This window comes from Rhinolophus sinicus, chromosome 8 (genome assembly GCF_057876585.1).
Source record: "Rhinolophus sinicus isolate RSI-liver-muscle chromosome 8, RSI-T2T, whole genome shotgun sequence".
Taxonomy (NCBI): Eukaryota; Metazoa; Chordata; class Mammalia; order Chiroptera; family Rhinolophidae; genus Rhinolophus; species Rhinolophus sinicus.
This window is the reverse complement of record NC_142508.1, coordinates 38,930,464-38,957,901: the sequence shown is the minus strand read 5'-3', so window position 1 is coordinate 38,957,901 and position 27,438 is coordinate 38,930,464. Positions and strand designations below refer to the sequence as shown.

At 42.4% G+C, this 27,438-nt stretch overlaps 2 protein-coding genes across 2 annotated transcripts; one reads left to right on the top strand and one right to left on the bottom strand.

Annotated features, from left to right (window-relative positions):
* The first annotated feature begins 3,069 nt into the window (after window positions 1-3,069).
* LOC141567664 (tetrapeptide repeat homeobox protein 2-like) lies at window positions 3,070-4,900 on the top strand. The gene is made up of 3 exons (XM_074315877.2): window positions 3,070-3,094; window positions 3,667-3,830; window positions 4,400-4,900. Exons 1-3 carry the CDS (start codon window positions 3,070-3,072, stop codon window positions 4,898-4,900), a joined length of 690 nt encoding a protein of 229 aa, XP_074171978.2.
* Window positions 4,901-10,400: 5,500 nt separating this feature from the next.
* On the bottom strand, window positions 10,401-25,553 carry SULT2A1 (sulfotransferase family 2A member 1). The gene is made up of 6 exons (XM_019752572.3): window positions 25,345-25,553; window positions 23,845-24,053; window positions 21,719-21,845; window positions 15,545-15,639; window positions 13,974-14,154; window positions 10,401-10,823 (listed from the first exon to the last, which is right to left on the bottom strand). Exons 1-6 carry the CDS (start codon window positions 25,478-25,480, stop codon window positions 10,711-10,713), a joined length of 861 nt encoding a protein of 286 aa, XP_019608131.2. The 5' UTR covers window positions 25,481-25,553; the 3' UTR covers window positions 10,401-10,710.
* Window positions 25,554-27,438: the final 1,885 nt, after the last annotated feature.

The following is a 27,438-nucleotide window of genomic DNA, read 5'->3' as shown; positions in this document are numbered from 1 at the left end:
ATTTCTACCGACTTCCTTCCCGCCTACTCTTTTCTGCTGAAGCGGGGATTCTGGGCCACAGATGACTTCCTGGGAATTGAACAGCAGTTTGGGAAGCCCAAGGAGGACCCCTCAGGAACTCCTGCGCCCCCAACTGGCCCTGAGTGGGCTCTGCGCCTCTGGATTTCCATCCAGCTCTGGAAGGAGTCAGGTCAGAAGAATGGAGGGCAAGTAAATCACATATCCCCAGAGATAGAAGTTGTCCTTGTTTGCAAATTAATAATAATAATGATAATAATGATAATAATGTAGTAATAGTAAATAGAGACAACGAACATTCAGCATTCCTTATAATCCCCGGGTAATTAACTTCTGCTGGGTATTTTGTTGTTGTTATATATTTTGTTTGTATATATGTATGCGTGTATGTGTTTTTCGCATGTGATAATTAAATATGTACCTTCTCAGAAATGAAGTACCTGCTTGAGATTACTCTATGTCAAAAACTGCAGACTCATTCAACCATTAGTCATCAGCTTTGAGCTTTTCTCACTGTAGACAAAGGGATCAGGGAGGAAAAAAAAGTCTAACAAGGACTCTGTGTTCAGGATACATTTATTTCAGCAGAAGAAAGACAGACTTCCACCAGGCAAACAAACAAACAAACAAACAAACAAACAATCATGTTGAAAATCTTCAGTTAGTAAAAGTCCTACCCCTCATACCTTTTAATGGTGAATTAGGATTCCACAGTCTGAAGTTGCCAAGAATTATTGAATTATTGGTTTACTCATGGCCATGAATTAATTCAATGAACTCAGTTCATTGATAGTTCAAAAATATATGTTTCTGCTTGTTCACAGTGGACAGATATTCTCCCAGGATAAATCTCTTATGATAAAGCCATTGAGTCAAAGTACCGTGCACATGTGACCCTTAATCAAAAGTTAACAACTCAGCTTCCAAAATCTCTAATTTTCAATTTTTTTTACCAGTCTATAGTCCATCAATGGCAAGAGAAGGTCTCCATCCAACAACCCACCAGGTCTAGATGCAATCTATTTATTTATCTTGATCAACCCAGTGGCAATAAAATGACCATTGCACTCATTTATTACATTTTTTATTGATATATAACCATGTAACATAAAATGCACCCATCTGAAGTATAAAATTTAATATTTTTCAGTTTATTCACAGAGCTGTGTATCCATCACCCTATCAATTCGGGAACATTTTCATCACCCCAAATAGAAACTCCATACCTATCACCAGTGAGTCCCAGTTTCCCCCTCCCCCCCAGTTCCTGGCAACCACTAATCTGCTTTCTGTCTCTATGGATTTGTTTATAGACGTTTTGCATAAATGGAATCCTACAATATAAATGGAATCCTGACCTTTGTGTCTGGCTTCTTTCACTTGCAGTAATGTTTTCAGAACTCACCCATGTTGCAGCGTGCATCAGTATTTGATCCCTTTTTATGGTTAAATAATATTTCATTGTATGAATACATGCTGCTTTGAGCTTGTCCATGTATTTATGCCTTTATTGGCCAAATAAATTGCTTTATTTCAAAATCTTTAAAGGCAGAGACAGTGCTTTCCTGGTCACCACTGACTTCCCAGCATGTTTATAAGGTGTGTCACCTTTTAGATGAGAAGAGTTGATGGATGTTGGTACTTTCCACTATAGAACGTTAGTAGCAGTTCAGTATTATGAGCTAGATCTATAATACAAATTTCTGCGTGTTTTATTTAACTTTGAATTTGATCTCCTAGGTAATTTCCAGTTCCCTGGACTGTGAGACTTGTCAGCCAGGCCTACCTTAACCCCTGACCCCGTGAGGGTCCTGCCGTGAGGAGATGAGATCACCTAGGAGTATGGACAGGACAGATTCCTCTCCAGTGTCCTCCTGATGGTCTGTGGCTGAGGGACATTAACAGATATCACCAAATCCGTCTCAAAAAACAACCTACACTCTAAAAGAGTGAAAGGCCAGCAAAATGTTACACCTAAATTCATTTCAAAATCAGAAAGAAGGTGGCCTCTAGTCACATCTTAGAGACCAACGAAATTTCTAGATTATCCCTTGTTGACAGCAGGGTCATTGACTGTTTTGATGACCAATGTGTTCCCAGCTGCCCAAGAAACAGAAAAAAATGTCCTATATGGTAGAATGCCACCGTGAGATAGGAAGTGACAGTTCAGAGTGTGAGGTAAATCTAATCATGAGATCACTTTGCTTTGCTTCTTTTTGTATTCAGTCACCTAGCTAACTGTCACTTCCACTGATTATAATAAAAGTCCTCTGAGGGTGAGCATTGGAAGTTGTACTGTCCCCTGACCCAAGTCCCCAGCAGCCCCTGGACAAGTGAAGAGTCCAGTCTGGTGTTTAGACCCGGGTCCATGCAGCTCTGAGGGGCTGGTCTCAGGGACCAGAGACACACAGAACAGACCCAGTTCATTCATTCACAAGAGAAATCTGCAGCTGCCCACCTGCAACCCGTCCCACCTTTATTGCAGAGGAAAACCAGCCCGGACACCAAACAATGGTCAGGGGCAAGGTGTGGAACTCTCCCCATGTCCAGGGCCTGGGGAGACAGTTGGAGAATGAACTGGTGAAGTGAGAGTGGCCCCTGAGGACCGGGAGGAAGGAGGCTGCAGGATGGTTGGGGCAGGAGAACATGGTGGCTGGACAGGGAGGTGGGAGAGGTGGGGCTCCCAGGACTGGGAGGGAACAGGACGACCCCTGGCACTGGGGGGCCAGAGGGATTGTTTCATGAGATGGGGACCCCACATCGAGGCAATGTCGGGTCCCCTTGAGCTAGAGCCCCCATAGGGCAGGACCAAGGCTGTCTTGCCATTGCGGTTCCCCAGCCCCCAGGACAGGGCACAAGTGCAGTAGCTGCTCAGTGAAAGGATTAATCAATGATTAGGTCCCCTGCAGAGGGCGGGGCTTAGGGTGGGCCCAGGGAGGGTGGGTCCCAGGACCCTCAGGGCATGCCTGGTGGGCTGAGAGTGGAGATGGTATTTAAGCACCAGAACTTGGGAACAGAGCCTTAAACGCAGTGGGCAGAGCAGGAGCCAGGATGCAAGAACCTGAGAGTCCCATGGGTGAGTCTGGGCCCACCATGAAGAGGGGCAGGGACCAGCGGGTGGGGCTGTGCGGGTAAGATCCTGTAGTGAGGCCAGCAGGCTTCTGGGCATGGACAGAAGGGCCCGATTGTCTGGAAACTTAGTAAATGTGGGCATGGAATTATATTTTGGGACGGAGATGAGCAGAGGGCCAGGCACACAGTGCCCCCCTGCAAGTTTCAGGGTGGCTTCAGCCATTGGATGGAGAGGGAAGGGAAAGGGGGGATGCGGAGGAGGGAGCCGACCTGGGGCACCAGCCTGGGTGAACCTGAGGCACCCACCCTGCCTGCCTTCACTGGCAGTGGGCCCTGTAATAATAATAATAATAGAACACTGTTGTCATGCCCATTTTAAAGATGTGGACACCGAGGCTTAGACAGGTACCGGGCCAGGGCTGGCAGGTGAGGGCCAGGGCGGTTAGTCCAGATGCTACACTCATGCACAGCGCTGCCTGCCGCCCTCAGGCCTGAGCCCCCCACCAGCTCACGAGGGCCTGGTGGTCTGAGGACTGTCCGTGGGGCCAGTCTGACCCTGTTTTCCCCTTTGGCCAGGGCCCCCACTGTCCACAATCCCCCCGAGGAGGCGGCGGCAGGAGCGCACAGTGTACAGTGCGGAACAGCGGCAGGAGCTGGAGCAATTCTTTGAGAGGAACCAGTACCCGACGTACCAGGAGCGCGAGACCCTGGCAGCCAGACTTGACCTTCAGGAACACCAAGTGCAGGTCTAACCCCCCCCCCCCACACACACACACACGCCCAACACCCCCAGTAATCACCAGGCCCGCTCCCACAGCGACACTACCTCGGGCCGGGTCACTGAGCCACCTCCCCACTCTCCCCCTCTCCTGCTCTGCGGGTGGGGACGCCACGGTGAGAGGGGCCGAGAGCCGCCCCGGGTCACACCGCTAACAATGGGTCCCGCAGTGCGGACACAGGACTGGGCCTGGAGTCTACTTCAACCCTGTGCGGTACAAACCAGCCAACACGACCCAGCCCAGAATGGCGTCCCTGGGGTCTCCCCATGCCCAGACCTCAGGGCCTCTGTGAACCCGGCGACCCTCTCTGACTGTCGCATTCCTGGCCCTGGGTGTCCATGCCCTGCCCTTCCTGCCTTCTGCACCTCCCCGGAGATCTCCGGTATCCCGGGCCTCTAATTGAGTCTGGGAGGGGGCGAGAAGTGTGAGGCTTGCGGCTCATCGCACCTGAGCAGCCTCACACCTGGGCAGAGGCGGCTGCTCGCAGCTCCTCACCTCTTACACTTCCCGCCTGTCCTGTCTCTTCCCAGGTGTGGTTCAAGAACCGGCGGGCCAAACACTCCAGGCTGCTGGGACTCTCCAGGTGTCAAGGCCCGGAAGCCCGCGCTGGGCCCCAGGGCCCCAGAGCCTGCGCCCCCGCGCCTGCCCCAGTCAGCCCTGTGTTCGCGGAGGGCCCTGTGTTCCCCGAGGGCCCAGGTTTCTGCAACATGCCTCCGCCCAGCCCCTTCGGAGTCTTCCCAGCAGCAGAACCCAACGTCTCCAGCCACAGCGAGGACTGGTGGGACCCTGTGCAGGGCGCCCAGCGGATGGTCCCGGCTGCACCAGCCCCAGCCCCAGCGCCAGCCCCTGCTCCAGTCTGGCCTCAGGGCCCCTACGCCTCGGATTTCTCGCTCGACCCTGTTGTGATCCACGGTTTCACAGAGCTGCCTTCACTCCAAGACCCTGTGGAGGGACCCTTGTCCTCCTCCACGTCTGGGTACCAAGAGGGAGATGACAACGACTCGGACCCCAGGACATTACTGGACTTATGAGGGCTCCTGTCCCCGGAAAGTCCTGCGGATCAGATGGGGGGTGGGGGGTGGGAGGGCAGAGGGGACGAGGTGTCTTTGGCCAGCGCGGGGCGCCAACGTGGGCGCGGGAGAACTAGTGGCTGGTGGGTGTGCACAGCGGGTGCTCTTCTGCAGTGTGAACTGCACCTCCTCTTATCCGACCTGGGGAGGTGGCGTTTGCTGTGTTTACCGTGCGGTCATCTCATGTCGCGCTGCTCTGAATGTCCCCGCCCCGTTATTTAGGACGCACGTGAGCATTTCTGTGGGTTCCTAAGTCTGGGAGTGGAATTGGGGTTCCCGTCAGTTTCTGCTGTAGCGGTTCTGCGGCAACTTCTAAGACCAGACTCGTTGGTTATTTAATTGAAAATGCATTAAATCCATAAAAAGTTTTGGGAGTTATTGACACCTTTACACTACCGAAGTTTTCAATCTAAATAATATTACTTATTTATGCCTTCATTTGATTAACAACGACTCTCCACAAGTGTTATTATTTAACCATAGAAATCTTAAGTACATATTTCTGCAGGTTTATTTCTAGTACTTTATTATAGACCGACATTTTAGACGGTATTTTAAAATTTGTTTTAATATTTGTTCTGTCTATAGGATTCAGTTGACATTAATTTGTTTCAGGTGATTCTATTATTTTGAGCCAGGAACCTGGCTCAAATTGTTAAAATTCTAATAACTTATGTGGACATTGTTCTGGGCTTGATAATTTGAAAATTAATAAAGTGAATGGTCCTCTTCTGAACAGTGTTTTCTGCAGGGCCTGAGAGTGTTGCCCCTCTTTGTTACCCTCACCCGGCAGCATTGCCGGAGCACCCCTCACCCCTTCTCTCGCCCCACTGACTCCTTCTCCCACTTCCTCTGCCGCCCCCTGTGGCCGTCCTGGCCCCTGGGTCTCCCCACTGCCGGTTCTCTGACCCTGTCCTGGTCCCACTTAGCAAATGCTCCAATCCTCTTAGGCCAGGCCAGCCTCAGCAGAGCTGAGAGAGAATTAGATCAGATTTGGGAGGGGAGCACTCATGTGACCGGCTCTGGAGGGGAGTGCTGGGGCGTGGGAGGAGGGGACATAGACGGCCAGGATATAATGAAATGCCTTCCTGCTTATCCGACTGACCCTGGTAGGGATGGACACACAAAAATCACTGAATCCACAACCCCAGTTAGACCCTTACGTTGTAGGAGAGGGCAGTGAGGGTAAAATTTTCGATATATCCTAGGAGAGCGAGCAAAGGTGCGGGAGTCCCTGTGGGCACCCTGGAGGCCAGGAACTGAGATAAGATTCAGACTCACACCCTGGGCAGAGAGGGTGGGAGGGTGGTGCCCCTGGGGACCTCCAGGCACCCAAGGATTACCAATGAATGGAAAACAGATTAAATTTTTTGTTGAATGGAGACCAAGTTTGCATTAGCCCTGGCTGCCTGAATGGAAAGTGACTGGATCAAGTGGAGCAGGAACCCTCCCTTCCTCATCTCAATTCCATTTCACCTCTACCCCAGCAGTGCCAGCACCTCCCCCCATCTCCTTCTGAATCCAGGAATCTTTGTCATCCCCTACGAAGCTCTATTTCACCTCTCCTCACAAGCCCGGGCTGTGTCCTGGGCATCCCCAATGGAAGCATCTGGACTTCCTGCTCAGCTCAGGAAGCAGGAGGCAGTGACTTCCTGAAGGCAGGTCTTAGAACTTCCCCATATCAGTGTCCCCCAGGGTACTGCTAGAGCAAGAATTTCTCTTTGTTTGCCTACCTGTAGAAAAAAAATTGCATCATCAATCACATGGTTACAGGCAGCACTGCTGATCTATTGGGACCTATGGTGAGCCCTAGGATCCATAGTGATCCATCTTTGGTGTTTTCCATGGTGATCCTTGTATATCTATTGTTCTCCGTGGCATCAACGGTAAAGACGTGAATCTACCGTGGATTTTGCTGTGGAGAAGGTGAAGCTTTTAGACTCAGCCACAGGGTATGTAGGAAAAGGACTCCGGGTGCAGATGAAGAGAGGTCATTGGATCTTCAACAAATGGGTAAAGTTCAAGCTTAATTCCATTCTGGGTGCTTTGGGGTGGAGATGGTGGTGGTTTGGGTATAAATGTCTTTGCTTTGTGAGGATTGGAGAGAGGGGAGAGGGAAGTCAAATGGAAATCTGGAAAGACCAGGAATGAGGGGGCCAGAAGGGACCAGAAGGATCTCTGAATTCAACAGGTCTCTCAATCACAGGAAACCCATTTTGAGATATCCAGGCAACAGCGTGGGATGTATTCAGACGCAGAGACACGGGATGTCCCAGTGTCCAGGAGGAACAAGTGTTGTCGTGCGGAAGACCCTGCTCGCTGCGCCATTTGTCGTGCGGGGCGGCCTGCGGGGTCTCTGCTCCCGCTCCCCACATAAGAACGCAGGATACGGTGAGGCCAACAAGGAACACCCACAGAGCCATAGGTAGGGGAGCCATACCACCACGGTCTCACTGGAGGCTGGGCTCACCGGATGCCGACCTGCCGTCCGCTTTTCCACCAACTGACCGACTGACGACTCTTCTCCACTCTCTCCTCTGTTCCTCTCTCTCGGCTCTCCTCTTCCGCTCTCTTCGGCTCTGCTCGGCTCTGCTCGGCTCTGCTCGGCTCTGTTCGGCTCTGCTCGGCTCTGCTCGGCTCTGCTCGGCTCGGCTCCTCAGCAATCCTCGGCAGTCCTCCGTAGTCGCAGCAGTTATACCAGCGGCCAATTGGCTAACCGGCCACAGCCGACGGCCAATCAGCCACAGCTGATGGTCATTCACCACCCGAGCCAGTACTCCTTCAAGTGAGGCCGAGAGCCTGTAAACTACTCTCTGGGGCTCTGTCCCCACAAGTGTGGAAAAGATACACAGACCCCAACCATAGTTCAGGAAGCTGGAGTAAGAGGCAAGTAGATGACCAGTTTCTTCCTTTCTTTTTTTTTTAAATTGAGGAACAGTTTGTTTTTTTCCATGACCCATCAGCTCTAAATCAAGTAGTTGTCCTTCAATCTAGCTGTGGAGGGCACAGCTCAGCTCCAAGTCCAGTCAGTCACCGTTTTCAATCTAGTTGTGAGGGGCGTAGCCCACCATCCTATGCGGGAATTGAACCGGCAGCCTTGTTGTTAAGAGCTCGCGCTCTAACCAACTGAGCCATCCAGCTGCCCCAGATGATCAGTTTCTATGGAGCTCTGTTTCTGGGATGAAAAGATGGGAATTGGAGAATAGAAACCCATATTCTATCAGCGACAAATGGAGTCTGAGTGGTGCAGAGAAAGGAGCACTGTTTGAGTCGGACAAAATTACCACCTGAGATCCAGGTGTGCTGGCTCCTTGGCCTGGCTAGAGGGAAGACGGGGCATGTGACACCACACTTGTCTTAACATGGTGTCTGTTCATGGGAGCCCTCCACCCAACCAGACAAGTTACCTGGCTCCCCCAGAGTCCAAGTCGGCCAGGGCCTGTCAGGTCCCTGTATGATGTGCATCTCAGGGGTCCTCTCGGTTAGACACCTGCTTTGCCCCAGATCCCTGGTTTCAGATTCAGGACATCTGGGTGGGGCGTGCGACTGCACATATGTCAGTGCCCAAGTGATGCTGACACTGCTGGTCCAAGGACCGCACTTTGAGAACCACTGCTCTAAATCATGGTCCTCAAATATTGCCACATAGGAGTTTTAGCATTCTTATACCCCAGGCCAGTTAAAGAGCATCTCTGGGGGTGGGACCCGGGCCCCAGTATCTTTTAAAGCTCCCAGGGGGATTCCAATGTGTAAAGCTGAGAACTGCCCTCAGACAAATCTCTGCTGACAAGTAGATGGACTCAGAGTTGATAAATTGCTGTCATTAAGACCATACCAAGACTTTATTTTACGAAAGGGAAATTAAGAATTGCTACACATCCGAGTGTCCCTTTTGCAGAAATCAATCTTTAAAAAAATCAAGTGCCATAAAAAGAAAGATTTTTAATGATTGTCATTTTTTATAGTAAATGAATACAGTATCTGCCAGTAATTTTGCTTGTAGAAAAAATTAAAACCATCTTATTTGTCTCTTTACTTGAAATTCCTCCGATTAAAATACCCAGGAGGAAACAAGCCTAAACTAGAGTTGTTTTAAAATTGTTGTTACAGTAAATGACGTGCCTAGAGACACAGTTGTGTTAGATCAAAGATGTGGTTCCTTCAGGGGTACCCACAGGACTGGGAGAGACAGAGCGTCCATATACCTGTTATGATGCCTCATGGTCACCAGGGGGCATTAATACACCACCGCTCCAGAGTTGGGTACCGTGGGTAGGGTGGGAGAGAGGCTCCTTATTCAAGTAAGAGAAAAGCAGGAAAAAAGACACAGAGGTAACATTATATTTGTTTCCATTAGTATAATTTCAAGCTAAAACCAAACAGAAAATTTTAATTTGGCAAGAATTTGGAACCATGGCTGGTGGAAATTTAACCTGGAACTTCCCCCATAGGAAAAGAGTTCATCTACTAAAGCTTAATGCACACACATCTTATGATCCGGCAGTTCCAGTCCTGGCCATATGTCCAACAGAAACGTTCACCAAGAGACATATGAAAAGACACATTCAAAGGTGCGTTAGGATTGTAAGTCCAAGCTAGAAAATTCCCAAGTGCCCATCAACGATGTAATAGGTAAAACAAATTTTGGTACAATCACGCAATGAAATACTGTACATAAGCACAATCACTTAACACAATATCTACCATATTAAATTTGAAATACACAACACAGTATTATTAACTATGGGTACAATATTGTACAGCTGGTCTCCAGAACTTACTCATCTTGTGTAACAGGAACTTTGTTCCCACTGAATGGCAGGCAACTCCCCATTTCCCCTTCCCCCCAGCCCTTGGCAATAACCATTCTACTCTCTTTTAAAGAGTTTGACTGTTTTAGAATCCTCATATAAGTGAAACCATGCACTATTTTTCCTTTGATCTGGCTTATTTCACGTAGCATAATATCCTCCAGGTTCATCCAGGTTGTTGCTAATGGCAGAATTTCCTTCTTTAAGGCTCAGTAATTTTCCATTGTTTGTAAATACCACATTTCCTTTATCCACTCATCTGTCAAACATTTTCCAGGGTAGATCATATGTTAGACCAAAGCAATGTTTTAGGGAAAAACTAGTAAGGAAGAAATCCAGATTCATCCACAGGGGAATGGGTAACTAAAATATGGTATGAGCTTCAATACTAAATACTGAACTAGCTATATAATCAAGATGGATGAAACCCGCATATAAAATACATGAGTGGATGTGTTAGTTGATGAGTGCATTATACAGTACGCCATTTATCTAAGTTTTAAAAGCCTCCATAAATACCATATATTGTTTATGAGTATAGTCAAACACCACATAGTAAGGGAATAATGCTAGGTTGGAAATTATGTACTGCAAGGTCAGAATAATCATATTGTGAAGATACAAGCAATGGAAAGAAAAGGAACCTTAACTGCTTTTGTACTTTTATTTCTCATTTTTGTAAAAAAGAAATTTGACATAGCCTTGGGTAATATTTATATTGTTTCTGTATCATTCTGTACGTATGAAATGTTACAAATATTTTTTAAAATTTGGAATGCCATGAAGTGAATTAGGGGTGCCCTGGTAATTTTCAAAAATCAAGTCATCAAAGATGCAAAGATTTGATAATTCGAGGCTCCAAAATGAAATAACAGGTTTTATACAATTATCACCCATCATTTACACAAACACAGACAGGAGAACAAATATTTGTCTCTGAGACCTAGATGTTTTTGAACATTATTCCCATGGGAACAGCTCTTGAGGAAGATCTGCCGTCTTCTCCTGGAATATTTTATCAAAGACTTCAGCTTGGGCCACCGTGAAGTAATTTTTCCAGTCTCCAGAAATGCCTGATAAACATAAAATAGAGACACACATCAGATCTAGAGGTAGGTTACAAGACCCCAACACATCTCCTGGATCTGTTCCTTCTGTCCACTTGACTGGAAATTGTAGCTAATATAGCAGGACGACCAATGGCTCATCGGTGAGCCTTGATACCCATTTACACTTCCATCTGCCCGGAAATGATTTCCTATATTCTCTTCTCTCTCAACCCATTGTGGATACAATCTATTAGCAATAATGCAGCTCTATGTTCTGTTACATCCAGAATCTGTCCACATCTTACCACATCTGTCTCTATCACCTTGGCCCAAGCCAACATCGTTTTTCACCTAGATTATTGTATTAGACTTCTAATTAGTCTCTCTGGTTTTTTTTTTTTTTTTTTTTTTTTTTTTATACCTTTCTCCACTGTAAGTTATTCTGAGCATGTCAGCCATCTTGATTCCTTAAGAAACTAAGCCAGATCATGTCACTTCCTGCTCAAATTCTCCAAGGACTTCTGGTTTCCTTCGTGAAAGTTCTTATGGCTTCTACACGGCTCCAAGTCGTTTGGTCCCCTGTCATTTCTCTGATCCCATCTCCTATGACCATGCATTTGTTCACTCAGCTTCATTTCATTGAGTCTTCTGATTCTGCCTCAAACATGCATCTCAGACTATTTTCACTTCACATCCCTTCTTGCTGGAGTGCTGTTCTCTCAGGTATATCCATCTTGTTCGTTGGCCTCTTTCAAGCCTTTATTCCAATGCAGTCGTTTCAGTGAGGTTCTCTCCCACCCACCAGCTAATTTAGAACTGTAAATCTCCATCCTTGCTGAACTTTACTTATCACGTATGATATGCTATGTCTTGTCCTTTGTGTGTGCGTGTGTCTGTATGGCATGTATCTCCAATATATGTTTTAGAAAGTCACAAAGTTTTCCTTTTAAATTGCCAAAGACTTCGTGTTTCAGAGTCATAGATGCATAGTATGTACTCAAATGTCTATTGAAATGACTAAAAGAATGAGGGACGTGCTATCATTGTCTCCATTTTACAGACGAGGAAAAAGCGACTGGAGAAATTACAGTTAGAAAGTGATAGATGCAGCTTTGAAGCCAAAGATGCTGATACCAGAAACCGTGTTCTGAATTATACAGTTATGTTATTATTTTATATATCATATAAATTAATACTTAAGTATTATACTAACTAAATCAATACATAAATTAATATATAACTGAATAATACATAATTACATATAAATGTATATGCTTAACTTACATGCATAGAAATAATGTAACAGAATGTCTAATAAATAATTGGTGCCCTATAAACACCCATGTTACTCTCATGCTCATCATTATCTTCATTATTAGAACAATTTTCATAATTAATTTCTTTTTTTATTAAAGTTTATTGGGGTGACAATTGTTAGTAAAATTACATAGATTTCAGGTGTACAATTCTGTATTACATCATCTATAAATCCCACTGTGTGTTCATCACCCAGAGTCAGTTCTCCTTCCATCACCATATATTTGATCCCTTTACCCTCATCTACCACCCCCTCCCCGTAATTTATTTCTTATGCTCATGTATCCTCCATAACACACCTGACTTTTATTTATTATTTACTTATTTTTATTAGTTATTATTATATAATATATATTTATATATATAATTATAATAATAATAACAATTATTATTTGGCCTAACATAGGATCTACCCTGGGAATTGTTTGTCAGATGAGTGGATAAAGGAAATGTGGGATAGACAAACAATGGAAAATTAAAACAACAGGGTGATCAGACATTTATATACCTCACAAAGTAATAACCCCAAAAAGTCTATTACCTATGTGACACTGTACATAGCTATTAGATTGTTATTGACTATATTCCCTATGCTGTACTATATATCCCCATGACTATTTTTTTTTAGAATTATAGTTGACATTCAATATTATTTTCTATTCGTTTCAGGTGTACAACACACCTGACTTTTAGTAAGCCAGGGTGAGGTCTTGAGGTACCAGAATCTCTGTAAATTCAGGCTGCCCCCTATTAAACATCAGGTGAGAGAATGTTTCTGTGCAGGCAAGCCTGTGAAACCAAGCAAGTGATCTGTTTCCAAAATACAATGGTATGAAGGGCATAGGACAGATACTCTCACTCCAAAAGGAAGAAATCAGAAAGAAAGCGATCATGGGTCCCAAGCAAATTCAAAACCTAGCAGGGCAAATTCCATTAGATTAAAATGTTTTATATTAAAGTATGGTTGGCATATATTATATTTCAGGTACACAACACAATGATTTGACTTTTAGATACCTCACTAGGTGATCATGATAAGTCTAGTAACCCACCTAGGTTTAAAGGATCGAGAATTAACCTCTTTGTCTTGATGCTCTGACCTCCTGGACCATTGGGGTGGTGGCCCCCAGCCCCTCTGCGCTGGGTGGCAGCCCTCACTCAAGGTCTTTTGAATTATTTAATTCCTTTCTTCCATGAGTCTTTCTTCCACTCTGGATATACTTGAACTATAGGGCTCTGGGAAATGCACTCCTGCTATTGCACGCATCCCATTCTTCATTCATCTTGAGCCCAAGGATATGGACATGATTACGCGTTCACCACGGGGCCCTTACAATGTCTGATAGCAAGACAGTTTCTCAGCTAAGTGAAAAGTCTCCCCTCTTTCCCTTTTGAGTCGTTGTTTATATATTTCTTTGTTCAGGATAGTTGTTGATGCTAAATCACCAGTGGGATAGCACCAACATGACCACCCCCACTCCTGTCCTCACTTCCCAGGTAAATCACAGCTGGCAGGTTGGCAGGGGTAGTGAATTCACCTGGTTACTGCTTATAGAGCAGGGGTCCCCTGTGCCAAATTTGGAGGAGAGAGAATCTGAATGACCTTGTATTAAGTCAGATGACCGTTCCAGGTCTAATCTAGTTTCTCCTAGTGCCTGCAGCCCACATCAGTGCTATGAAAATCGGCTCTCTGAAGGGCATGTCAGAAGTTCTCAAAGGGGTGAAGAGGAAGTTGATAACGAAGGTGATAAGTTCAAACACTCCCTGGTTCCAACTGCGAGAGGCCAACTGCGAGAGGTAAGCACAAGAATGCCCTCATGTTCTGATACATTCTGGAGCTGGATCATGTTCTTTTACCTTTTCTCAAAAATGATCCATTATTTTGATCTAAAAGCCAACCACGCAATAGGGTATAATTGGACATCTTGTTTTCTTTCATGACCTGGAAGGAGCTGTTCTTGAGGACTGAGTTCAGTTCTTCTGGTTCTAATTTCTTGCCCAGGAATTGGCAGAGCTTCTGTACAGCACTTCTTGGATCCTAGAAGAAGAAAAAGCAAGGAAGAAGGTATGAAAGAAAATATATAGAAAAGGAGGGGGAAATGGCAAAATGAGGAGAAGGCGGAGCGGGGAGAGAAAGAAACAGTGCTGAAACGAGGCGCGTTGAGCTGGACGTAACTAGGAGGAAGAAAGGGAAGAAAGTAAAGAAGAAAGAGCACAAATACAAGTATGTCAAAGATGCAAGGACCAACATAGATTTCCCAGTGTGGCTGAATTCAGGACACCTTAATAGTAGAATACTATTTTCTAAAGAGACTTTTTAGAAGGCTTTTTTGGGCAGTTATGATGAGGATTAAGCAAGGAGAGGTTCAGAGAGAACGTGACAAAGATTTAAGGGATTTATTTCAAATCCTGGTTGTGCCATCCAATAGTAATACTGTTTTTCATAACTAACATTTGAATCACACGTTGAGTTTTACAATATCTTTTTATATATATTATCTCAGTAGTTAGTAGTTGGCGCATGACCCTGGGAGATTATTATAAGGAAATGGATTTTATAACCAGAAACACTTTGCTTTGAACTGTAAAATCTTCCTTTTATAGGCACCATGCTTTAAAATTTTTCTTTATTCCATAATCTAACAAGAAAACACACGCCTGTAGAAATTACTACAATAAATCCATTTTGTGGCTTGGAAGCATAATTACAGCAAAGTATGGGAACATGTACCTGATGCAGCTAAACACGTTGCAAAATGAAATTCATGTGGAGCCACAGAGGATTGGACCAAAGTAGCCAGAGGAAGATCGTAGGAAGTAATATTTCTGACATAGAAGCAAAAACCTGTTTATGTTCTTTTCTCTTTTCTCCAAGACCCCACTAATAGGTAAAGTCCTTCTTTCAATGGCTTAATCGCCCTTAATGGTTTTGAGTATCTCCTGACAACTTTTCCTGTCCATCCCTGGTCAGTCCAGTCCTTGGCCTGTCAGAATAATTACGCAGATTGATTTCACAACTTCATTTTCCTCTTGTTAATCAATGACTTGGTCCCATCTTCTTCCTCAGTCCCCTCCCACCACGAGGTTATCACCAGCATCGTGTGTCCTATCCCTAGAAATTTTAGAATCAGTTGCCAATGTGAGTATAGCGATTGTGCCCTGTCTCAGTGCATGAAAAAGTTCTTAAGATGTTGTAAAATGAGAGAAAGAAGAACACATGAAGGGAAAAAAAAAAAAAAAAAGCATGGAGCTTGGGAGCCAACCAGAAGCAGGACAGTGACGATCAAGTTGCTGTTTTCACACCTAATGACCCCTCACAAGGCTAAACTTTGATTGAGAAGGTGGAATAGAGACTCAGAGGAATGGAGGGAAGTTAGAGGGGTGAAGATGGTGAGAGGGTGAGTGCTAACCGTAAGAACAAGAGTTACCTGTTTCAGCTCTTCATAACTCAGTATCAGGAAGTTCTCCTTCCCTTTCATGGACGTCCAGCCACGAATGTGGTCAAACCACGATCCGAATGCCACTGCATGGGTGGGGGTGGAGGGCAGAAAGAGTGGGTGGATTACAAACTCTGTGAAAGCAGGAACCCATCTATTATGTTCACTCTTGTGGGCACAATTGCTAGCACAATGTCTGGCACACTTAGAACTGTCATAACTCTTTGCTGAATGAATGAGAGTAGAGATTGAAAATTATTATCCAACATCATGCATTTACCTTGTAATGAGCCTAGTTTATTTACAGCAGGTTCTGTACCCAGTTCTCAAGGGTCTCTAAGGGGATCCTATCAGACAGCCATGTGGCTTAAGGAATTATATATAAGGACTGGGTACATATATAAGGAATATATATATATATATATATATATATATATTTGCTTATTATTTATTTATTTATTTATTTGTTTATTTATTTATTAGTTTCAGGTGAGGAATGATATTCTTGCTGCCCCCAACCTGTTCAGTATTTATAATTTTTCATTGATAGGTCACTCCCATATCCCTTGAAGATATTTTTCTGTCTTCTTACCTTCATTGTTGCTATTGTAATTATTGTTCCTTTAGAAATTATCTGCTTTTTTTTCTGGTTTAAGATTTTCTTCCCTTTTTTCTACTACAGTTTTCCTAGAAACTAGGTGTAGATTTATTTGTAATAATTCTTTTTGAGGCTAGGTGAGGTTCTTCAAACTGAGATATCATCAATGCAGGAAATTCTCAGGCATGTTTCCTTGAAAATAGATTTACCTTATATTTTATATTATCTTCATGGGAGGTAAATATTCTCACTCCATCTTCCACATCTTAACTATTTTATGCTTTTTAATATCTGTCTACCATGACCAAGCCCTTCTTAACTCCAAAGCATAGTGGGAAATTATCAACTAAGAATTCTATCCAGTTAAATTATCATCCAAGAATGAGCATAAAATGAAGATGTTTTCAGGCAAAATACCAAGGGAATTTACCACTTTTGTTATAAAAGAACTATTTTAAGTTATACTTCATGAATAAATAAAGCAAATCCAGAAGAAAGCAACAACCAGTGGGCCAAAGAAGAAATCAAAAGGGAACTTTTAAAAAATCTTGGAACAAAAAAAAAAAGGAAGCACAACATATCAAAACTTGTGGGATGCAGCAAAAGCAGTTCTGAGAGGCAAGTTTATAGTGACAAATGCCTACATTAAGAAAAAGAAGATCTCAAATTAATAACCCAACTTTATACCTCAAGGAACTAGAAAGAGAACAAACAAAGCTCGAAGTTAGAAGGGAGGAAATAACAAAGACCAGAGCAGACCAAAAAAGAGAGAGAAAGGAGAAAACATTAGACTAGATTAACAAAAATAAGAGGTATTTTTTAAAAAAAGATAAACAAAACTGACAAATGTTTAGCTAGACTAAGAAAAAACAGAGCAGACTTAAATAAATAAATGAAAGAGGAGATATTACAACAGATGCCACAGAAATACAAAGGATCATAAGAAGCTACGATGAACAATCACACACCTGGAGGAAATGGATACATTCCTAGAAATGTAAAACCTACCAAGACTGAATCAGGAAGAAATAGAAAATCTGAATATTCCAATAACAAGTAAGAAGACTGAATCAGTAATCAAAAATCTTCCAACAAAGAAAAGCCCAAGACCACATGGTTTCCTGTGGAAATCTACGAAACATTAAAAGAAGAATTATACCAATCCTTCCCAAACTTCAAAAAAAATTGAAGAGGCGGAAACCCTCCCAAAATGATTTTACGAGGCCAGCATAACCCTGATACCAACGCCAGATAAGGACACTGTAAAAGAAGAAAACTACAGACCAATATCCCTGATGGATACAGACACAAAAATCTTTAACAAAACATTAGCAATCTGAATATAAGAGCACATGAAAAGATTTTATACCATGGGGTGCACTTCTATTCAATAATGTCCCAGACTCCTGGCCAATGAGATGAAAAAAATAAAGACAATATACACATATTAAAAATTAAGACAATAGTCATTAACTTGAAGGTTATACTTCATAGAAAATCAAAGAGAACCTATAGGGAAACAATTACAATTAAGAAGAGAGTTCATTCAGATTGGTGATTCCCTAATCAACATTCAAAATCAGTTACATTCCTCCAAATCAGGCACAAACAACTGGAAAATGTAATTTAAAGATGCCATGAGTCTAAGAAAAAATGAAATGCAGCTAAAAACAGTAGTAAGCTTTTCATTAAAAAACCCCCCACAAAACATAAAAGACCAAGTAAGGCATTTAAAAAGCTTTAGATAAGGGATGGGATAAACAAAGAGACATATCTATAAATGAAGAGAAAAACTAAATAAAATATGCCATTTCTCCATTCTGTAAAATTAATATAATGATAATCATAAAAATACTGACAATAACAAGTGTTACTGAGGCTATGGAGTAACAGGTGCTCTCATATGCTATTTGTGGGAATATAAATTGATGCAATCACTTTGGAAAACAGCTTACTATCTTTTAAAATTGAAAATTCATATTTACTATGCCTTAGCAGTTCTACACTCAGGTTTATAAGCCAGAAAGAAAGTCACGCACACATGTACCAGAGAAGCATTGTTCCCAATAGCCCTAAACTTGAACCACCTCATTTAACTTCTAACTTTGGACTTACAAAATGTTGGCAGCAGCATCTGACTGAAAAACTAATGACTTCAGTGATGCTTGCAAACAGCAATTACAGTTCATTCCTTTGATTCTCCCCCTGGCCAAACCTAACCCAGCAGTGCTCATGCTGCTGGGGTGATTTGCCTTGGGAGGTGGGACATGGCCATCAAAGTATGCCTGGGGTCTTCTGCATAGAGAATTCTAGGGTTCAAGTTTCCCAGAGCATGGGTGATGAAACAGGTGCAAGCTCCAGGAGTCCTATAGACTCCTTACTTTGCTCGGGAGGAAATGTATTCAGAACAGGGGGCCCCCTAAGGATTTTTCATCATGTATGATTCAGAGTTTTGCTCTAAGACACAGGGTCCAGAGCAGGGACAATATTCCCTGGGACTTAAATTTTGAAGATTTCTTCATTTGTATGGGGGAACAGGTTTGGATCAACCTTCTGCAGGGCTGCAGAGAACTCAGGAGATTGATATTAGTTGAAAAAAATAAAGATTTTGGTTCTCAACTGGAAAGAGAGACTGGTGTGTGAGTTTTAAGGTGGAGATAAGCAAGATTTTGGGATAGTCGTGAGATTTCCAGGATATGTCTTCATCACTCACCACTATCGATTGGGCTTTCCTGACAGCTGACGCACAGTTCAGTCTACTTTCTGTACCAATTGGCAAGATCAAATACATAGCATTGGTGAGGGGGCTGTTCTCTTCACGTCTGGGCTTCCACCATAGGGTTTTCACTGTTGCCTTTTTTTTTCTGAAAGAGTAAACTGAGGCAAAGCAGGAGATAGGGCTGACGAGTTCAGCCAGGATCAGCTCAATAAGAAATGTGACTGTAGGCTTTGAAGATTGAACTTTACGCTGAGGGCAAACAATCCAGGGAATGTGTACTTGTGCACATATTACAGATGATTGCAGCATAGCCTGGAAGGGCCAAAGAACATGCAGGCGAGGACACCAACAAGTGTATTACGTTCATCTAGGTGGGAAGTAACAGTGGCTCTGGTTGATAAAGCACCAATGGGAGGGGAGGCAAATAAATATTCATTATTACTATTTTTCCCCCCTTACCCCGTACTCTGGCGGGGCAGCTCACACCGAGCTTTGGCTGCTCATGGCACCTGAGCCATCGGCGCTCCAACCACCTGAGCCACCGGGCCTGCCCTAAGTATTTATTAACAAAGGTGTATTAGCTGATCACTACATGGCAAGCACCACATTAGGGGGGTCAACAATGAACAACTCACAGAGCTTACATTTTAGTGGGGAAACACACGGAATAAACAAACAATTACAATACATGCTCGTTGGTGATAAGTACTAAGGGGGAAAAAAAGATAAGACTAGAGAAATGGGGAGGGGTGGTATTTTATATGGTGTGGAAAAGGAAGACTTCCCTAAATGCAGAGTCATTTTAACAGAGACCAGAATGAAGATATTAATCAAGGTTGTAGAATTTACACTTCAGATCGAAAGACACAGACTGAAAGTAAAGGGATGGAAAAAGATATTTCACACACACACACACACACAAAAAAGCTGGGATAGAAATACTTATATCAGACAAAATAGACTTTAAAACAAAGGCTGTATGGAGTGGCCGATTAGCTCAGTTGGTTAGAGCGTAGTGGTGATAACATCAAGCAAGATTGCTGGTTCGATCCCCGCATGGGCCACTGTGAGCTGCGCCCTCCTTAAAAAAACCAAACAAACAAACCAAAAAAAAAAGCTGTAACAAATGACAAAGAAGGATGCAGCAATTCCATTTCTGGTTCATGTATCTGAAGAAACCCAAAACACTAATTGAAATGACATATGCATCTCTGTTGTCAATGCAGCATTATTTACAATAGCCAAATATGGAGGCAACCTAAGTTCCCAGCAATAGATGAATGGGGAAAGAAGATGTGGTACATATAAACAATGGAATGAATATTACTCGGCCACAAAAAGAGTGAAATTTTGCCATTTGCGACAGCATGGTTGGACCTAGAGGGTATGATGCTAAGTGAAATAAGTCAGACAGAGAAAGACAAATACTATATGATTTCAATTGCATGTGGAATCTAAAAAACAAAAGAAATGAACAAACAAAACAAACAAATTCATAGACACAGAGAACATTTTGATGGCTGCCAGACAGGAGGGCAGTTGGGGGGATGGGTGACAAAGGGGAAGGGACTCAGACGTGCAAATTTCCAGTTATAAAAGCAGTCACAGAGGTGTAAAGCACAGCCTAGGGAACATAGTCAATGATACGGTAATAACTATGTTTGGTGTCAGATGGGTACTAGACTTACCGGGTGAACACTTTGTAAGTTGTATAAATGTCTTGTCACTATGTTGTACCCTTGAAACTATCATAATATTGTATGTCAACTGTAACTGAAAAAAATTATTTTAAATAAATGTGGGATTTAGATAAAGGAAAGTGGTGAGGGGCTTGGGGAAATGGGATGGGGAAAAGATAACACGTGTGAAACGTCAGAATCATGCTTGCACTTGGATGAGGAGGTGGTTCTATTTATTTAATAAAATAGATATGGGGCAGTTTAGGTTATGGGGGGCAAGATGTTCAATTTTGAACATACTGAATTAGAGGTATGTATGGTTTTCTCTGCAGTACAGGTGTCCATAGATTTAGAGAAACAGGTTTGAGGTAAGGGAGACCTCACAGCTGAAATATGGGACTCATCATATAGTTTTGGGAAAAATTGTGAAATTTCAAGTATTTGAGAAAGCCTAGAAATTCTACATAATTACAAGTATAGATTTATCGAGGTAATAGATGGGAGAGGGGGTTGGGGGACAGGGTGAAAAAGGTGAAGGGATTAAGAAGTACAAATTGGTAGCTACACAATAGTCACGGGGATGGAAAGCATAGGGAATATAGTCAATGATATGGTAATAACTATGTACAGTGCCAGGCGGGTACTAGACTAGTCAGGGGATCACTTCTTAAATTATATAAATGTCTGACCACTATGCTGTACACCTAATTAATATAAAATAATATATAAAAATTTTTTTAAAGTATAGAGATCCTAGGGTAACGCATGCATTTTTGAGACAGATAGGACAAGAGGATAAAGGGAGTCTTAGAAGGACGCATGCAAGTAATAGTGGAAAGTCAAGATTGTGTTGTCCAAGAGTCCAATGGAATTCTGACTTTCCAAAAGCCACAAAGTGGGAGAGCAGATGAGAAGAATACGAGTTTTCTGTGTCAGGCCCTGGACACGCCGAGCACAGCTGGGATGGTTTATGGTGGGGCAAACGGAAAGGTTGGCCGGGATCCTGCTGCTCTGCAAGGCAGTGTGTGGAATTAGAAAGTTAGGGTTCCAGTGGAGATTGAACCTTACACCCACAGGTTAGTGAGATGTAGCGATGTCAGGTTGGACGTCAGATGAAGTCTGGGAAAGGACTCTGACATTCCCAGCTGCCACAGGTGCCAGTCACTCACCATTTCCTTGGATGAACCATTCAAAATATTGTTCCAGTGACTCTGGTTTCTTAACAAAATACGAAATAATCCAGAAAAAGTAACCAGACACGAGAATATCTCTGGGATTTCTGATGAGATAAATCACCTTAAAGAGAAAAATGGGATCGTGAAAAAACAGTACAGCTTCCCATGCTTCCTGACCTTCATACAAATGGAGAAAAAACCCAATTCCTAGAAAAATACCTATTAAATTTGAATGAATTCTTTTAATTAATAAGTTAGTTATTGTATTCATTAATCAAATGTGTATATTTTAAAGTTCCTATGAGGCAGTCATAGGGGGTAATACTAAGAATATAACAATGGAAGAGGAAAGCTTTGTCCCTTCCCTTTGGAATATTATAGTCTCCTCACAATGGGAAGCAACCAGAAGATTTTAAAAGGTGAGTGGTATAATATTTATGTTCTATCATTTACAGGTTAATAATAGGAGAAGGGATTAATAAATCGTGCTATATTCATAGATACGTAGCAGACGTTTGGATGGCATGGGTCTATTCAGATGATGTTTAAGAGCAAGCAAACTAATCTACAGAGTTTGAAGGCAGCACGATGGTCACCTCTGCTGGGTGGGCATTGACTGGGGAGGCCCACGAGAGTATTTTCTGGGGGAGTGGAAATGTTCTAAATCTGGATCTGGAAGATAGCTACCCAGTCATGTACATATGTAAAGATTCGACAAACTAATAGTCCGGATTAGTGCACACACACAGACACACATGTGTAAGAACACTTGGCATTTGATGGGAGGGAGGTGGGGATGAGTGAGAAGGGGAAGGGATTAAACAGCATAAATTGGTAATGACAATATTGCCACGGGGATATGAAAGACAGTTTGGGGAATATAATCAATAATGTTGTAAAGATTTTGTAGGGTGTCAGATGGGCACATGTCTTATTAGGGAGACCATTTCATGGACGGTGTAGATGTCTGACCACTGCACTGTACACCTGAAGCTGAAGCTGAATAATATTGAATGTCATCGATAATTTAATATATATATGGTCACGGGATATGGAGTATAGCATAGGGAATAGAGTCAATGGAATTATAATAGATATATATGATGTCAGAGGGGCAACAGATTGGGGAAGGGTGGTTATCACTTTGTGAGGGGTGAAATGTCTAACTACTATTACATTGTTTTATATACCGGAAACTGAAAAAAAAAAAAAGAACATTTGGCATTTGAACATCTGAATTATATTCTGGATTCTGCACCAACTTTTTTTTTTTGTGACGTGATCCCTGGCCACGCCTCTCTCTAGGCCTCAATTTTTCCATGCGAGGATTTAACACCAAGAAGACACATGTAAATACATGTATTATAACGAAGCTTGGGAAGTGGTGGGTTAAAAAAAAAAACTTCATGTGCCATGACACCTTGTGAAATTTCCCAGAGACGAGAATATTATTCCAAGCTTTACAATCTAATTTAAGCAAAAAAACATTTTAAAAAAAATTTCACAAACCAATCAGCACCTTCCAGGACAGTGTGTTTCTAGAAACGACCTGAGACATGCTAGGTCCTGGATATCCATGGTCCCTTCTGGTGATTATCTATCAGCCCCATGAGGGATTCATGTGGCTGCTAAGCTCAATAGACAACTATACAGAGAAAGACATAGTGGTTAGTAAAACCAGCCATGCTGCCAGAGCAATCGCTCTGAATTCAGGCATAGATTTACGAATTTGCTGCTTCCTAAACAGCTAACTTTATGTCTGGTGCTTCTACCTCAGTGGAAGGAGGCATTCATTTCATTAAGATTGGCTAATTATTTTTCAGAGCAACAAAAGGGGGTTATCTAGTATGTAACACAGTTATAATTTCTGCTTGGGTTTAAAACGTGGTTTTCGAAGATGCTGGCATTACCTCTGGTGTACATCTGGGTTGTATAACCTGTGCAATGGTCTACACCCTTGTACTCAAGTGTGGACTGGGGCATCACCAAATGCAGAATGTCAGGCCCCACCCCAGATCTGCTGAATGAGATGGCATCTCAACCAGGTCTCCAAGTGATTCCTAGACACATGAATGTGTGAAAAGCATTGATCAAACATATCTTGACCATCATGCACTGACCTTGGCCTTGGACTTGAAGATAGACTTGGGGAAGAGGTGGATGGGGACGTGGGAGGTGATGAAGCGTGTCCCTTCCTTATCCTTTAGGGATTTATATCCATACATAGTCTCCAACCAGGGTGAGCGTTCCCAAATGGGGACAGATTGGACCCACTTGGGATCTCCCTTGGAGTAAATCAGGGAGAGAATTTCAATCAACCAGTTCGTTCCTAGATAAAGAAGGAAAATGGCCGCTCATTTTTCAATCTGACTTTTTAAAATATTGTGATAAAATATAACATAAAATATACCTTCTTAACCATTTTCAAGTGTACAGTTCAGCAGCGTTACGTGTATTGACATTGTCATGCAATCAATCTCCAGAACTTTTTCATTTTGCAACACTGAAACTCTGTACTCATTAAACAACAACTCTCCATTTTCCCCTCCTTCCAGGCCTTGGCAACCACCACTCCACTTTCTGTTTTAGAGTTTGGTTATTCTAGACACCTCATTTAGGTGGAATCATACAGTATTTGTCCTTCTGTAAGTGGCTTATTTCACTGAGCATGACGTCTTCACAGTTTATCCATGAGGTAGCGTGTGTCAGAACTTCATTCCTTTTTAAGGCTGAATAATATTTCATTATATGTGTAGACTACATTTTGGCTATCCATTCATCTGTCAGTGGACATCTGGATCGCTTCCACCTTTTGGCTATTTGCCTAAACCCTTGTGACGTTCCCATCATCCTTGGATTTTCACTACCACACCACGTCCAATGCCTTCAGCCTTAGTCGTTGCCCAATTTGCAGCCCCTTTACTCCCCCTCCCCTCACAGAAATATTATCCACATCCCATCATAAAATCCCTTGAATTTTCCAGGCTTTTTCCAGTTCCTGCCCATTGTCCATGTTCATACCTTTACCTGAAAATATTCCTTTTGCACTAAAGAATTTCACATTCATTCTTTTCATCTCAGTTTAGATGCTATTTTTTCTACTTTTTTTTTTCTTTGGCTCTGATGGTTGTGTTTTGTTCATCGCCCCCAGTTTCATTGAGATACAACTAACAAATCAAAACTGTACATATTTAAGGCGTACGATGCGAAGATTTGATATATGTATACATTGCGCAGTGACTACCACAGTCAAGCTAATTAACAGATCCATCATCTTGCGTAATTGCCTGCGTGTTTTTTTTTTTTTTTTCCTATTTTTGTTTCTTCTATAAAGATTTCACTAGTCATCGTCCTCCACTTCTCCATACAAGCACCTGAATCAGCCTTAGGATTCGCTCCTATGGGTTCCCCAATACCTTCAACTACCCCCTCTGAACATTCATCTTACTGTGTAACTGCCTAGCTGAATCCTCTCCTCTGAAAGTACATGGTATTACGGCACAGCTCTAGTCCCCAAAGCACTGCACGTTGTCTGGCATATAGAAAGCACTTCATTTGTCTACTGAATGGATAAGGGACATAGCTGAAATGTCTCTCCGTATTTGATCCTGCTCCCTTACCTGATTTGGGGAAAGACAGTATTAAGACATCTTCATCCTTAAACACAAAATTCTCCTGCACTTCTCTCATGTGTTCAGGTGTGAAATCCACAACAGGAAAAGGTATCCCTTCAAACCACACAAACCCATCTGACATTATGGTGAGCTCTTTGTTAGAGCTGGTGTTAGAATTTGAGCTGTAGTCACTGTTGCAGGCTGTGGCAGCTGTCAGGAGATAAGCTTTTATAGTAAAGATAAAACAATCATTAATCTCCTGCAGTTTGTGGAAAGTTTGCCTGCTGATAAAGAGAAGTAGATATTGTAACTAACAGACAATCACAAGGTTGATAGTATTGAGCAACCATGAAGTCATTCAGAGAACATTTTGGGGTAATCTGAGTTTGGATTCATGGGAGGGAACCAGGAATTCAATAACAAGCCAACAATGTAGAAATGTGGGTGAATTAAAAAATATTTTTCGTAAGCTTGATTTTTTTTTAGAACAGTTTTAGATGTGTAGAAAAATTGCGAAGATAGTATAACAAGTTCCCATAGTTCCTACTTTATTCAGATTTCCCTATATACCTAATGTCATTTTTCTGTTCCAGATCGTATCCAGGAGACGACACACATTGCGACATTATGTCTCCTCTTGGCTATGACAGTTTCTCAGACTTTCCTCGTTTTTTATGACCTCAACAGTTTTCAGGAGTCCTGGTCAGGTATTTTGGAGAAGTCCCTCTGTTGGGGTTTTTCAGATGTTTTCTTTATCGTGGTTAGACTGGGTTTATGGCTTTTGGGAGGGGAGAAGATTACAGAGGTAAAATATCATTATCATCGTAATATTTCAAGGATCCTTATTATCAACATGACATATCACTGTTGATGTTGACCTTGATCGCCTGGCTGAGATCATGTTTGTCAGACTTCTCTGCTGTAAATGTATTCTCCTCCCTCCTCCTTTCTATGTGGGCATATTTAAAACATGAACTCTAGGCCTCAATGTATTAATAAGAACACACTGTATAAACTCCAATTGAGGGATATTCTACAAAATGATTCTCCAGTACTATTCAAATTGTCATGAAAAAAGAAAAAACAAACAAACAAAAAATGCTGAGGGTATGTCCCAGATTAAAGGGACATGTAAACTAAATCCTTGATTAGATCTTAGACCACAAAAAAGTGTTATCATTATATTATTGGTACAATTGGCCACATTGAATATGCAATGTCTATTAGATAATGATATTGCATCAATGCTAAATTCCCCAATTTTTATAATTTTACTGTGGATATATAGGAAATACCTTTGTTCTTAGAGAATATATACTAAAGTTTTGAATATATACTGCAACTTGCTCTCAAGTGGTTAAGAAAAAAGTTAATATTATATATGAGAGAGAAAATGATTTAGCAGATATTGCAAAATCTTACCATTGGTGAATCTGTGTAAATTGTATATAAGAATTCTTTGTGGATTTCTTGCAAGATTTATCTAACTCTGAAGGTAATTCAAAATAAAAGTTAAAACTAAATAGACACAGTGACGATAATAAGCTGGAAGGAAATTGAGAAAGCATGGAATGCAATCTCTCTTTTTGAGTGCAAAGGTCAAGAACTTGTTTTATACTCACAGATGTGGGGTTGAATTTATATTAAACTATAACTGGACTATAGAATCCAGTTCTCATGTACCATTTAAATGTTAACATACTGAGAATTTATGAAATGCTTTCAGGTTTTGGGGCCTGGGCTAAAACACTTCTCATACCCACTGCATTGAAAACCCATAATACAATTGTTATTTCATTGGTCCTGCCCTTGTATTTCCCAGGGGAGAACTTTAAGGGTCAATGGCTTCACATGTTTACGTAACAAGCAAAAGGGAGAATGCTCACCGAATGCATGAAATATTGACTCCGGGAGTACTTACAGAAACATCTGGGTTCCTAGCATTTCCCTCTGGGCTTCAGTCAGCTAAAATTAAGACCATCTAACGAACGCTCTAAAACCCAAATTTGAAGGCAACAATGTTTAAATTTGAATATTTGATACTCAAGAGGAGGATCATCATCTCTCTTTCTTATTAATTCCTGGGCTGGATCAATAGAT

Coding starts and splice junctions, on each gene's coding strand:
- LOC141567664 (XM_074315877.2), top strand. CDS start 3,070: ATGCAAGAACCTGAGAGTCCCATGG. Junction 3,095..3,666: donor AGAACCTGAGAGTCCCATGG/GTGAGTCTGGGC, acceptor CCCTTTGGCCAG/GGCCCCCACTGTCCACAATC. Junction 3,831..4,399: donor TTGACCTTCAGGAACACCAA/GTGCAGGTCTAA, acceptor GTCTCTTCCCAG/GTGTGGTTCAAGAACCGGCG.
- SULT2A1 (XM_019752572.3), bottom strand. CDS start 25,480: ATGTCAGATGGGTTTGTGTGGTTTGAAGGGATACCTTTTCCTGTTGTG. Junction 14,155..15,544: donor GTTATGAAGAGCTGAAACAG/GTAACTCTTGTT, acceptor TTCTTCTTCTAG/GATCCAAGAAGTGCTGTACA. Junction 10,824..13,973: donor TGGATCATTTTTGAGAAAAG/GTAAAAGAACAT, acceptor TATGTTTATCAG/GCATTTCTGGAGACTGGAAA.